The 14,260-nt window shown below is 37.6% G+C and overlaps 1 protein-coding gene across 11 annotated transcripts in view; it reads left to right on the forward strand.

The window, feature by feature from the left end:
- Positions 1-14,260, forward strand: part of PlexB (plexin B) — a 1,260,445-nt gene that overhangs the window by 1,012,442 nt on the left and 233,743 nt on the right. For all 11 annotated transcript variants that reach the window (XM_069838306.1, XM_069838310.1, XM_069838312.1 and 8 more), the window contains exon 6: positions 4,763-4,895. In XM_069838306.1, coding sequence (XP_069694407.1) covers positions 4,763-4,895 — 133 coding nt within the window. The remainder of the gene's footprint in view (positions 1-4,762; positions 4,896-14,260) is intronic.

Genomic DNA, 14,260 nt, shown 5'->3' on the forward strand with positions numbered 1-14,260 from the left:
CTTTCTGAAACTTCTCTCCATATATTTCTATGGTTCTTCTTATTGTCCATATATTTTGTATTTCACTACTTACGTCCAATTCATCTAATTTGCTGCTTTTCATATCTTTAGCGACTTCACCAAAAGCAAAACTTTGTACTGTATTATTCTTTATGCTCGACCATGCCGAAATGTAGTAATTATACATCTCGTAGCACCCCTTTAATGGGCCTCATTAAAGTTCAGGTGTTCCACCAATCAGAAAACACCATTGTAGCAATATGAAAACGCAAGTATCGATTATTCTCGGATATGCAATCGAAAGACAACTAGCGAAACGCCACGGAGGCTGGAAATCCAGTACTGTCGCAGAAGGTTATGTTCTGTTACTATAATAATTAGCGTTAATTTTAAATAATATTCAAATAAATTCTATTTGTCATCTCGTTTTTCAGTGTCTAAATCAATTTCAAGGTTATATCAAGATTAATGTTTATTTTACTCTCTAGATTATGTCAAGGTCAATGACATTCGTTTCTCGGAAAAAATCAATACTTTCGCGTCTGCGCACAACTCACAATTTACGAGATATTGCACAAGGTCAGTTCCGCTCCCCAGTCAGATAAGAATAACATGAATAGGCCTACTTATGAATAATTTCAAGTTAGAAATATGGTCGAGCATAAAAAGTCGTATGAAACTTGCCCATAATGGTAATTAAGACGCTCGTATTAAAATTATGAAACTCGCTTGCGCTCGTTTCATAAACATACTCGCGTCTTAATTTCTACCATTATAGGCTCGTTGCATAATGTAGGGGAGAGTCGGGTAGTATCGGACATCGGGTAATATCGGACAGTGCGTTTCTTTCATCTACCACCATATGGTAGTACCTGAATGACATGGTTACGTTTCTCTATGCGACATCACAGAAACGTAACCATGTCAATCAGGTACTATCATCGTGTGGTAGATGAAAGAAACTCAATGTCCGATATTACCCGATGTCCGATACTACCCGACTCTCCCCTACTATTCTATATTTTCTTACGTGAAATGGCTATATTTGATCTACAACCTGGAAAAATGTTTACCCATCTTGTGAATTCAATTGAAACATGTTTTTAACAGTGGATCTGATACCTTCTGCAATTTTACATATACTATCCATAACCTATCTAAGAGATAAACAAGATGGCATAAAAATCTAAAAATAATTTTTCGTGGACTTATTCTCTTTTGCAAATCGATGACAGTTGGATGATCGTTCAGCTCTGTTGAGGCATGTGGATGTGAGACCAGCCGTCGGCTACTCGGTCTTAGCTCTTCATGAGCTTTCGCGCCTCGGATAAATGTTACGAAATAATTTTCATGATAGGGTAAACTGGGGTCTGTTGGACAGTCGGGCATGTTGGACACTCTGTACTTTAACGTGTTACCTCGCCACTTGTGGGCACCACATTCTGCTAGAAGTCAATGACGGAAGTAGCCCCACTCGTGCCTACTTCCCTCATTGACTTCTAGAAGAATGTGGTGCCCACAAGTGGCGAGGTAACACGTTAAAGTACAGAATGTCCAACATGCCCGACTGTCCAACAGACCCTAGTTTACCCTATATTAAGTATCCAGTGGTACTGCTACCCACAATGCACTCCGAGCATACACAGTTGTAATAACCAACTCGGCGAATACCACGGAAATATCGTCATTGTTAACAATGACATCTAAAGCAATCAGCAGATCGAAACTGCCTTTGAGACTTATTACACAGGTAGGTACTGTAAAGGAAAGCTGAATACAATACACTTACTGTCAATACCAACTGCGATGCACAAAAGATAGTTTCTAAACATGGCCTAACATTTGTATTCAACTATCATTTTTATCAGGTTGTTAGATAGCGCTTACTTTAACGACTCTCGTGGCATCCTTCACTTCATGCACCAAATATAGCCTAAATATTCTGTTTTCGACCTTTTTAATCTCACTGGATTACCATTGGCAGATGGTACAACGAATGATGCCTTCTTGGATCATGGCTAATATTATCATGAAATAGTAATACAGCTTGGATTCAATCCTATTCTCCGGTCTCCATTAGCTGTATTCGTAGAGAACGAAGACAATGTTTTATGAGATATTTTCTCTGGGTTCTCTCTTTTCCCCTTTCTACCAATATTATACATCATTTCCGGTTAGAAAATATTTCATCTGTCCTTATATCGAACGTTACGTCAGACCATTCCAACACAGCGTTTGAGGGCTAGGGTGCCCGGACGCTGCCCTGTGCCTGCCCAGGGCAGACCCCCACTCCTCTCTATCGCCGAGGCTGTGGTGGTGTACAAATGAATGCGATCATCAACTCTTCTCGTCTGTTCAATGATATTCTGCAGGCGTTGCTGGATTATGCGTTCCATCAGTCATTCATTTATCCGTATGGTGTATTGTCGTTTGTGCTTAACTGTTTCGAATAAGAATAAAGATAAGTACGTCGACAATCGGTTCAGGATTTAACCTCTCTTGGAAGGGCTTGTATCTTGTCTAATCTGACGACAACAATGTTCAAAGCAATATTGTTCCCCTACATATCGCCAAAAGTAGCCAGACTTTTGCGGAAGGTATGTTTGTAAAGGAGTGCTTGATTTCAACTTCAGAGATATTGTGGATAGATAGATAGATAGATAGATAGATAGATAGATAGATAGATAGATAGATAGATAGATAGATAGATAGATAGATAGATAGATAGATAGATAGATAGATAGATAGGTAGGTAGGTAGGTAGGTAGGTAGGTAGGTAGGTAGGTAGGTAGATAGGTAGATAGGTAGATAGATAGATAGATAGATAGATAGATAGATAGATAGATAGATAGATAGATAGATAGATAGATAGATAGATAGATAGATAGATAGATAGATAGATAGATAGATAGATAGATAGATAGATAGATAGATATTCCACGCATTGACATGCACGTTAATTGCTATGTTTGGCTTTACATACCTTTGCGAATACATGTTCTCAGTCATGAACCTGAATAAGAGTAAAACTAGGTCATGTTTGTCCGATGTTGCGTTGGAAGCAGTGTTATGCATTCATTCTGCTCAAAAGATTTTTCCTGTTATAGCTAAGTTGGTGAAATCAAAGAAATGTCATTTGTCTTGCTAACTACAGAAAAAAAGGACAATTTTATTTTGTAAAGGCCAATTGTTGTAATTCTCGAATTCTTTCTATGTGTCATAAAATGTGCCATCCATATACCTCACTGGCTCACTCCACACATTGCACGGATGCAACCCTCTCAGCGATCGGTATTCCGTCTCTTTCCCACTCACTCGCTGTCTCTCTCCGGTGCTTGGCATGGCTTCTACAAACCCAGGGCAACCACGGGGCATCATGGTGTCTGCCCACTTGGAATTGTCTGCGTTACGTATCATGATGCGTGTTTTCGTGGTATTTCAGTGTAGAGGGATGGAAGCCCGGCAACTCGGAGAATAAGGGACGGAAGCCCGTCACCGGGGACTGTTCTTAAGTGAACAATAGGCTGGAGGAGAACATGTGATGTGAAGAGTGGCGAAACCATCTCGCCAGGTGTACACAATGGGTATGCAGTTCATATGAGTATGCGATAAATCCGCATCCGCTGCAATACGTAAGAGATGGTCACGCTTCACCCTGTACCGTCATAATTAGCGAGAGACAGACAAAATATGAAAATTTATACTCTAAAGTATTCTTGCTAACGGTGTGGGGACAAGAATTTTCACTTTTCACCTTGTATACGCCTACATTAAAATTAATGCCAGAAATCATATTTGAAGACTTCACTGCAAAAGGGGTGAATGTCGTAAATTTGTGAAAACTGAGATGAAGGTTCAGTACTATAGATCAAAGGGAATAGAATGCAATACACTTTGTTGCACTGCAATAAAGATGATAGTTCCAGATCTACATCGTGTTGACGAATTGATATACCACACAAAAAATGAGAATGTCAAAGTTTCAATTGCATTTCCTGCAAAATGCAATACAGTCGACATTCCTCCTTTTTGCAGTGGACTCTTCATTTTATAATATTTTGGTAAAATTTTCATATTTCATAGAAAGCTTCATATTTTTTATAATTCGCAAGATTTCCCCCCCCCCTTTGTTAATATTTTTGTAACTACCACTGTACTGATTTTTTCAGGTAATATGAACGGAGTATAGAGACATTTTCCAGCAAGCTTTTGGAAAACCCATACAACTCATTCCACGAGCATTCTGGGATACCCAAGTCTAAATTAAATCTCCAAATTCCCCTTAGAGGAATTGAACTCGTAGGGCCGTATTCATAGACACTCTTAGCGCGGGCTTCCGGTGGATGATCAGCGAAATTAACGTTTTTCATATTCCTAGACCAATTTTACCGATATGAATACATAATTCGTCCCTCCTCTCGCAAAGTCGGATCTAGTTTATCACGCTCGTAGCGGGGCTAGCGAAATGTCTATGAATAGCACCCGTAGTGGCAATGAATGTCTGTTATTATTCGGTTGAGAAGCTTTTGTCATCCAGTCTGCTGTCAAAAAATCTGAAAGTTAGAATTTATAAAACAGTTATATTACCGGTTGTTCTTTATGGTTGTGAAACTTTGGTGTGTTGACGTTTGAAGATATCTTGGCGTACGCGGCAATTAACAACTCGCACATATTGACGTGTACAAAGATGTCAATCAATATGAAAGAAGCAAAACTGATGCACATACAAGAATTCTTATGAGGGTTTTGTTTTGGGTTACAGATGCACAGTGCGTAGTGCTTGCCAGAAGGCTAGCCAGAGTTCTCCTCGATGGCTGTCCCTGGGTACGGGCCAGCAGTGCATCGACTTCGAGCAAGTGCTCCCGGACAGGATCCCCATCAACCAGATGACCACGGTAAGACATAAAGCTAATCTTACATTTATGATCTAACCCTTTGTGGACATAAATGAACTTCCTGTAAGTGATTTACGAATGTTGAGGTGTCACACAGCAATTGAAATTTACACTAACTTGGGAATAATTATACAGCGTTTTTCGAAATTGCAGGTAAAAACTACTGGTGATATATAGTAGGCTCGCTCTATGCATCCCCAGTTAAAGACAGAGGCTACCGCACGCTGAGCGGTTGTCTTTTGAAGTAAGACGGTCCCACCAACCTTTTCTGCCCACTCGGGGGATGGGGTAATCTCTGTTTCCGCTTTCTGAGGCAAACATAAATGTTGCCAATTCTCCCCTGAATGCTAAAACTAACTGCAGTCTTTCTTAATATGTTCTAACAATTCACGAGTTTTGTTCGCTGTTTGAAAGTCTTCTGTAATTTTATTTTTATTATTATTATTGGTATTATTATTATTATTATTATTATTATTTCGTGGAGTATATTGTAAATTACTTAGTTTTTTACAACCCCAAGATAGCAATGATAGATGAACAGCAATTTTAAAGACATAATTAACTTTATTAGGACAATAATATAACCCTGCCCAAGCCCATACCCATCAAGGGAGTTATGTTGCAGGCTATCAAATCAGCCATGCAGTAAGAAACATGCAGTGGAGGAGCTCGCAGCCTCATATGGACACGTTGTGTTACGATTTCCTCCGTACCACTGTGTTCTAAATCCTTTGGGAATGTTAAATGTTATGTTTTATTTAACGACGCTCGCAACTGCCGAGGTTATATCAGCGTCGCCGGTGTGCCGGAATTTTATCCCACAGGAGTTCTTTTACATGCCAGTAAATCTACTAACATGAGCCTGTCGCATTTAAGCACACAAAAGCCATCGACCTAGCCCGGGATCGAACCCGCAACCTCGAACATAGAAGGTCAGCGCTATACCAACTGCGCCAACCAGGTCGACCTTTGGAAATGATCTGGCATCAACTGAAGTCTAATTTTAGGAAAAACAATATTATCGCGACTTGAGTCTAGTGTGTTAACTTCTGCGTGATGGAGCTGCAACAATCGGTCCTCATAATTGGTGCTCCTGTGTTCAACATGCAATTAAAACGGAAGGGAATTATATGAAGCACGACAGGTACAGTAACCAAGAGAGATTTGTGATTCATTTAGGAGAGAGTGACGATGAATAGAGGTAAGAGAAGAAAAATATCATATTTTATTACATAACATTTCAGATTTCGCTGCGAATTTAGACACGAAACACAAATTGACAATATTCTTTCGGTGTTATTATTATTATTATTATTATTATTATTATTATTATTATTATTATTATTATTATTATTATTATTATTATTATTGATATAGTCTAAGTATGAAAATATATCAGTTTGAAGAAGTTGACCGTACAATGATTCTATAACGGATTTATGCACACAGTAACTCAAAATTAACCATTCATTAATTCGTGATTGATTGAATTAAAGTACAATTTGTTGTATAGAAATAAATATACGATTGTTTCATACCCACGTGGCGAAGTAAATGTAAAATGTGACAACTGCGCGCCTAGAAATTTCCGCACGCGTCCCTTAATGACCGGGGTGGACCGTGCGGCTAAGTTCTTCTAGCAACAAAAGAGACCGACTGGGGATCCTTTGAAAAATCCTACTATACCTGGTAAGGTTTATCTTGTCTCAGTAGCAATAAAACCAAGTCCCTTCAAATGAGGGTGGAGATTATAGGAGGGTTGTAAATTTTCAGGATTCGTTTCAAAATCTTGTCATTGTACAGGCTACCGGAACTCAGTTTCTTGAAAGACAAGCTCAGTGACGGAACTACACAGTACGAAGAGAGATATTTTGTTACTTTATTTTGCGCTACAGAATGTATCACCTAGTCCCTTCCGCCACTGGATGGATGGACGGCACCGCTCCACTCCCCCATCCCCATAACAACACAGACGAAGTAAGACATATCTCCTTTCTCTCTCTTTTCACAGTGAGACAAAATACATCACACAGCCTTTAGTAGAATACAGTGAAACGAGGCTAAACGTCGTAATGAACATAGACCCCGAAACCAACCCTTTCCGATATCTCTGTTTTTTTTTAAATATCTCGTCAGTACAAATGCTCTAGGGCAGCGTTGGCAAAATTAATGCCTCTCGGGGGCCAAATTTAATTTAGGCAACTTCATCAGGGGAAGATCATGTCATATCTTTAGTTTTATCAATGTGGAAAGAAATATACAAGTTATAATGCATATTTTTTAATAAACAAAAGTGAGATGACTAGAAATTTGTCATTACCCTAAAAACGTGAAGAATATATATATGCATTTATGCCGTGAAAATAGATATACAGAGTGTTTCCGAGGTGGTGTTACAAACTCTCAGGGATGATGGCGAAGGGCACATGTATCAATTTGAGATAAGGAACCCTGGTCCGAAAATGACCGAGTCGGAAGTTACAAGCAAAAATAGTTATGTGGGAATGAAATAATTTTATTCCTCTGTACACCTTATTTATGTGTATTTATCTGTACATATTACACATACTGTATTCATCTGACGTTGTTTACGTTGTCTACCTACAATATTCCATTCAGTGCGCTGTCTGAGAGATGGGGACAGGAAACAACACTAAAGCAATGCAGATAGCGTAATGTGTAACGGACATGGTCGGTCCTGATATGCACGTCTGTAGACAGCAGTGCATGTGTACAAGTTGCAGTGTCCAGTCGACACTAGTGAAATGGAGGAGTACACGAGAGCGGAATATGCAGACCTGATTATCGAATACGGAAGAGCCAATGGGAACAGTAGACAAGCTCACAGATTGTATCGGGCGAAGTACCCACGTAGGAGACATCCGGTCCATACCATCTTTCCACGGCTGTTCCAAAGATTAAAGGAAAGAGGGCACGTGGTGCCAAATTACAATTCCATTTCCACACATCTTTTGCTTATAGCTTTCGACTCAGTCATTTCCGGACCATGGTCCCTTATCTCAAATTGATACATGTGCCCTTCGCTATCATTCCTGAAAGTTTGTAACACCACCTCGGAAACACACTGTATATGCTTCAAAATATGCATTACCAGTCTGAGATTTTAGTCTATGGATTTTGAAGTACTTGCCTCATTGCTGAATGCTCCATTTATGCTGTTAAAGTTCACAACTAAGCAGTGACGTATGTTTTCTGTTGTCATTCTTCGTCTTTTGTCTCTCAGCACAGTTTTGTAGCGCGAAAAAGGTCGTTCTACGTCACAAGAAGTAAGAGAGGCTTGCACAAAAGCTGTGAGCTGTTCTATAGAAAATTTTCTTGGTTTTTGGGATGTTTTTCCTTCGAGAATATCTTGAATTTCTTTAAGTTGATAATAGTCAGGATTTTTGGAAAGAATATTTGCTGTCTTCTCGTTCACTTTATCTCCTACATTTCCTTGAACTGATGTTAAACTGGATATTGTTCTATCGAAATCTGCTCAAGACTGCAGTAAAGGAATACCAATTGCTAACTTGAGAGGCTCCCTATGAGGGCGTCATCGTTACGTTCAAAATTCATAAACATAAATTAGTCGTGTTTACGAGGTTACACACTTTTAAAAATGAGGGAAAGACAAATAAACATAAATAATGTGCAGTTTCCCTGCATAAATGTTAAAATATGATGCTTTTATAAATAAAGGCAAAATATGCAGTTTTATGCACAATAAAAGTAATAGCATTGTATTCCGAAATTTGTGATTGATGTAGATAATCTTTCAGCATATTCACACAACGATAGAGAACAAATATGCAAATGCATGAACTTTTTTCCCTGGTCATTACTCACCACTAAACAGAAACAGGAAATATTCTTCCTCCTTAAGAAGAAATGAGCATAAAAATCTTATGGAATGTAGTTTTTATGGTGCTTCCTTAAATAATTAAATGAAATCTTGTACGCAAGCTGTTTAACGATAACAACGTGGTTTCTGAATGTATAGAAAACAAATGATTTAAAATCCACTTATAATTGTGAGGATGCCACTCGAAGAATATGTCACAACACGGCGAATATCAGGTAATCTCTGACGAATCCTCGACCTCATCTCGCCAAATAAAATTTCGCTGTCACCAATGTCATCTACGCTAAAAACATAGTATTAGATACAACGTCGTTAAATACCCAGATAAAAATAAACAACACTTGAAGACATTCTAAGCACTGTAATTTGTTGTCTTTATTCAATTTAAAAAGTTCTTTACAAAACCCAAGATGCTAAGAAACAGTAAACACACCATCCCCCGCAAGCCAGCTTTCAGGGAACAATCACTATTATTTTAGTGGTATTATCTCTTCACCATGTTCCTTTTCCATTTTGACATATTTTGCTGCCTGCGTTGGACCTTTTCTATTGAATCGATTTGGTTTTGTCTGTACGGATCCTAACCTACTGGTCTACAAGGATTTTGTACGCTAATTCTTTTGACCTTCGGTTAACTTTCTTAAGAATACGCATAGAGAAATGTAGTGCTTTCCAGGCTTTCCTTGTAGTATTAGTGACTTGTTCCTCCCAACCCAGTTTGTTACTTAAATATGTACCTAGGCATTTACAAGTGTTCACTTGTGACACCGGTGTACAATTCAGCTAATAAGAAGCATATTGACTTACTTTTAATCACATTAATTTTAATTTTATTTTCTGTCGTCCAGGTTTCAATAACGTTAAGGTCGTGCAATAACTTCAAGATCGTTATGTTTTAGTATTCTGAATTTTTATTTTATTTGCAGCCATTTATTTACGAGCGGCAAAAATATTGATTTATCTGAAAATCCGCTCCCGGGTAAGCAACAATTTGATCACGCGGAAAACTTTCCTTCTCATATCTATAAGTAAGGGTAAATGCAGGAATGGGAGTTGGAGTAATGAAAGTAGTCTAGTAGGTATGACAAACTTGCGAGTACAAATAGTAGGAGTTAGTTTAGGAGAGGGAGTGTGTGTGTGAAGTTAAAAGTGGATGTAGTAGCAACAGCAGCAATTGATAGCGGCTGTGAATGGCTGTGTTGAATAGACGACGGGAATAAATTTACTATCTGCATAATTGTGACACTCGTGAGCAGGTTAAGGAAATGATGACAGACAGATTGGAGGTAATTATCTACGCGAATAGGAAATTTTGACAAACTAAGAGGAAATTTCTCGGTCTAAATTAAATCTAGCATCAGAGAAACAATCAAGAGTTGACTCGGGGATAGCGACAGATGCCAGCGCTGCCATCTACAATCCGCTGTCGTTATTACTAGAGTACATTCATTACAAACTTGGTGCATAGCTGAGCTGTGTTCGGCGACGAAACAGAAAAATGTTAAATTAAATCAGTTTATAAAGAACACAGCTGCATTCAACTAAAGTCTACTTGCTTTCCACGCATATACAGAAATGCATCACTTCTCTACTCTGTTCTGCATTGGCAGTAAATCTTTATGCCTTCCCTAGATACAAAACGGTCGTCGTGAATGAAAGGCAGAGCTGGACAAGTCCCCAAGAGATCTTGCGTCTGCTTTGAGAGACTCGTTACATAAATCTGAGGGGTAAGAAAAGTGAATCGCTGGCCGTTGTGCTCGTCTCTTGGGCTTGGCAGGATTCAAGAAAGATTCTTATTCTAGATTAGAATAGACTGAAAAAGAAGGCCGGGGATTCATTACTTGGAACGTTTAAGTGGTCTGTGATTGTGTCATTTCAAATAATCGTACATAGGTCACCACTTGATGGGAATCATGTAGAACTTGAACTTACTAATAAAAACTCTATATACAGACGTTTAACTGTCTTATACTTATACAATAAGTAGCTCGTTTATACGTAGTGTTAAATTCCTTACTAATAATCACTACATACGTCGTGTATAACAGTATAACTGTTACACAGCTACGTCATAGTTTCGTCATTACTTCGTTACGAAAGATAATAGAATATCTGAAGTTCTCTATTGTATCCGGTAGAGTGCTCTTAATATCGATAGTACAACTGGCTCTAATCGATTACCACACTATATTTTGGTCAAAGAGTACAAGCTACAGCAATATTACCACAGTCTACTATATACAGTCGCGAAGCTTGAGGTGATTTTTTGCAAATCTCGTGATAAAGCGCTCCAAGCGGTTAGCAACTAGAAACAATAGACTGTCCACGGTCGACTTTGGACTGAATCGTTTTTCCATCGAGTGCTAGCGCGTTGCTTGTTTCACATTGATACTTGTGAAATGTTCTTATTGGTTGTAATGAAAATGTTAATGGCTAAAATACAATAATTGGAATAATAATATTTTACTAGAGACGTAGAAAAATTAAGTTTGTTTTAATGCAATTTATTGATCACGTTTTATTTTCAATTCTGGTGGGATTATTATTGCTTAGGCCTACTTTTTTTTTCAAAGGATATGTTTTTAATTATAGCTGTTAATTTTGTTATTATTTTTATTTGTTACTTTATTAGAGACGTAGAAAAAGTCTGTTACAATAAAATTTATTAATCACGTTTTATTTCCAATTCTGATGTGATTATTATTGCTTAACGTCAACTACGTAAGCCTACACTACAAGTACCGGTACATGTACATAAGTTAATCCATTAATTCATATTTCCATTATTGTTGTTGTAAAGGGAAATGCAAATTAATATTTATTGGTTTCATAGTTAATTATCGCTATAATCTTGAATGAGTGAAGCGATTATAGTAAATTTCAGTTCGTTTTGCACAAACAAAAATAATATTAACCTATTTCTTGCAGGTATCTTCGAGTTTATGGTGGAATTTAATATACTTCATTAAGATAATAAATTAACTTTATGCATTTAATATTTCAATAATGGAAGGAAGGTGTTAATTTTTCCAAAAGAACACAACGAAAGTGTAACATATTTTGTCGGCTGCTAGGAGAGAGATCTGCGATGATGAGGCGATAGAAGTGATCCTAGTGGTGGGCAACTATCCATGTTTGCATTTTTACTACATATTGAGCTTCGCGACTGTATATAGTAGACTGTGATATTACTCTAATTATTCTAAGCTCTTGTCGACCTGGCTGGCAAGTTGGTATAGCGCTGGCCTTCTATGCCCAAGGTTGCGGGTTCGATCCCGGGCCAGGTCGATGGCATTTAAGTGTGCTTAAATGCGACAGGCTCATGTCAGTAGATTTACTGGCATGTAAAAGAACTCCTGCGGGACAAAATTCCGGCACATCCGGCGACGCTGATATAACCTCTGTAGTTGCGAGCGTCGTTAAATAAAAAAAACAAAACAAACATCTAAGCTCTTTGGTTTGTTCTGTGGTTACAAGGCAGCCATCATCATAAAATGACAGTCGATACGAACAGCTGTTAGAGGGGCGGGCATTTTTTCTCTATATACAACTCTTAAACAAAGGGTTTCGTGTATATAACTATTGCAAAGCAATTCCCATTGTATAGCTACAGACTGTTTATACATCCATCGCTTATGCATGGTTTATTAGTAACGATTTCTGTCTCAACTCTGCGTAAGTCTCGTATAAAAACTATAAACGGTTTATTAGTAAGACCGCCTAGTGAATATCCTAACTAGTGCAGCGTTCGCTGCTCAAGCTACAAGTAATATAATTGAATCGTGAGAAATAAAATACACTGATATTTTTTGGTAAAGTGAGTTGTTCATTGTTTCTTATATTTTAAATATACCCCTACCGATTGGTAATGAAAGAACCTACCTACAACAGCTGTGTAGGGAAGTAGATTACAACCTATTCTTTAGAGTTGGTGAAGAAAGAAACTAACTGTTGCACTTAGCATCGTTCAATTCCAAAAGTTGCATTTCCTGACTTCACACCGGTTACATTTATGTGACAAATAATCAATATGTAACTGCATAGAGTAAAGCTTTGTACCATTTCAAAGTTTAATTGGTTAGCTTTTCAAGATTTATTTGGAATTATTTAAGAAATCAGTAGTTTGGACTGGATTCTGAAGAACCACAAGATAAGTCAAGACTTTATTGGTAAAGATGAGACTCAAACCGCTTAGAAATTTAGAGGAAAACTTTCATAAACCTTCACTTTATATCACAGGAAAGGGTTTTCACTTTTGGTCTCAGGCTGTTTTCGTGGTAGAGATTATTCGTTCTTCGATTGCGATAGGAATTTTTGCCTTACAAAACGTGCTGTAATTTTATGTTTGCAAAAATAACAATAAAGTAATCTGAAGTGCCAATTTATTGCCTGATACTTAAGCAGAATTGAAAGAAATTAACTACAATACATTAATTTATTTCTTTAATAACTATAATGATAATGATGCCTAATCTGTTTAGCATTATGTTCAGTTATTATTTTAGAGGTTGCGATTTAAATATATGTTTGCAAAAATAACAATGAACTAATCTAGAGTGCTCATTTATTGTCTGATACTTTAATGTAGATTTCAAAGGAACTAACTGCAATGAATTAATTTTGTTCTCAAACTACAGTAAAGTATAAAATTAATAGTAGTTTTGACTTCTAATAGCAGCTAATGTTACTTCTTACAGTACACTCAAAATATTTGAAGCTGTCAACTTGTTCTGTTCTCTCATTTCCAATTCGGATGTTTACCTTATTTATTTTTCTTCCGAAAACCATGGTTTTCGTCTCACAGCTGGCATATAGCTCCGGTAATGTGTCCCTTGGATCATTCTGCTAACAACGACATATCATCAACAAATCTTATGCACTTTATTTTTCTTCCTCCTACTATCACTCCACCCATGTTCTGAAAACAGTTCTTCACTAAATCTTGCTATGTTTTTGCTATGGATATACAATAATGTGCGTAATTTGAGAGGAGTTTTGCACATGAGTTCGATAGCGGATTCTTTGTGTGTTTCACTAGAGGAATGGATAAATGCCCCAGTACTAGAATGTGTGGTATGGATAGCACAGTAGTCGTATCGTGCCTAAAATCAATTACGAGTATGTGCTGAAGAGGGTATGTCGCAGCATGGGGGAAGGTAGAGGCGAATCTCCCCTCTTGAGGGACGAAATGTGTCTCTTGCTTCATGTCGTACTCGTGTTTCTTTGGCAAACAACGATCAGAATTCGTTCATGATGCACAGTTGAGGAAGGAACAAAAATATATTAAATGAGAACGAAGTACTTCGAGGAAACCTTCCTAGTGATGGTAAGACCTCCCGTAAAAATTTCCCTTCTTTTCACAAAAAATCTCTTTTTACCGTATTTTTTTCCAATTCTCTATTATCACGAAATAATCATCTTTCTTGGTATTACTATTTAAATTATGAATATTTACAATACACTTAAAAGATTCTCCAGCAATATTCTTCAGTTAAGTTTTAAC

The sequence above is a fragment of the Periplaneta americana genome, chromosome 10 (assembly GCF_040183065.1).
Source record: "Periplaneta americana isolate PAMFEO1 chromosome 10, P.americana_PAMFEO1_priV1, whole genome shotgun sequence".
Lineage (NCBI taxonomy): Eukaryota > Metazoa > Arthropoda > Insecta > Blattodea > Blattidae > Periplaneta > Periplaneta americana.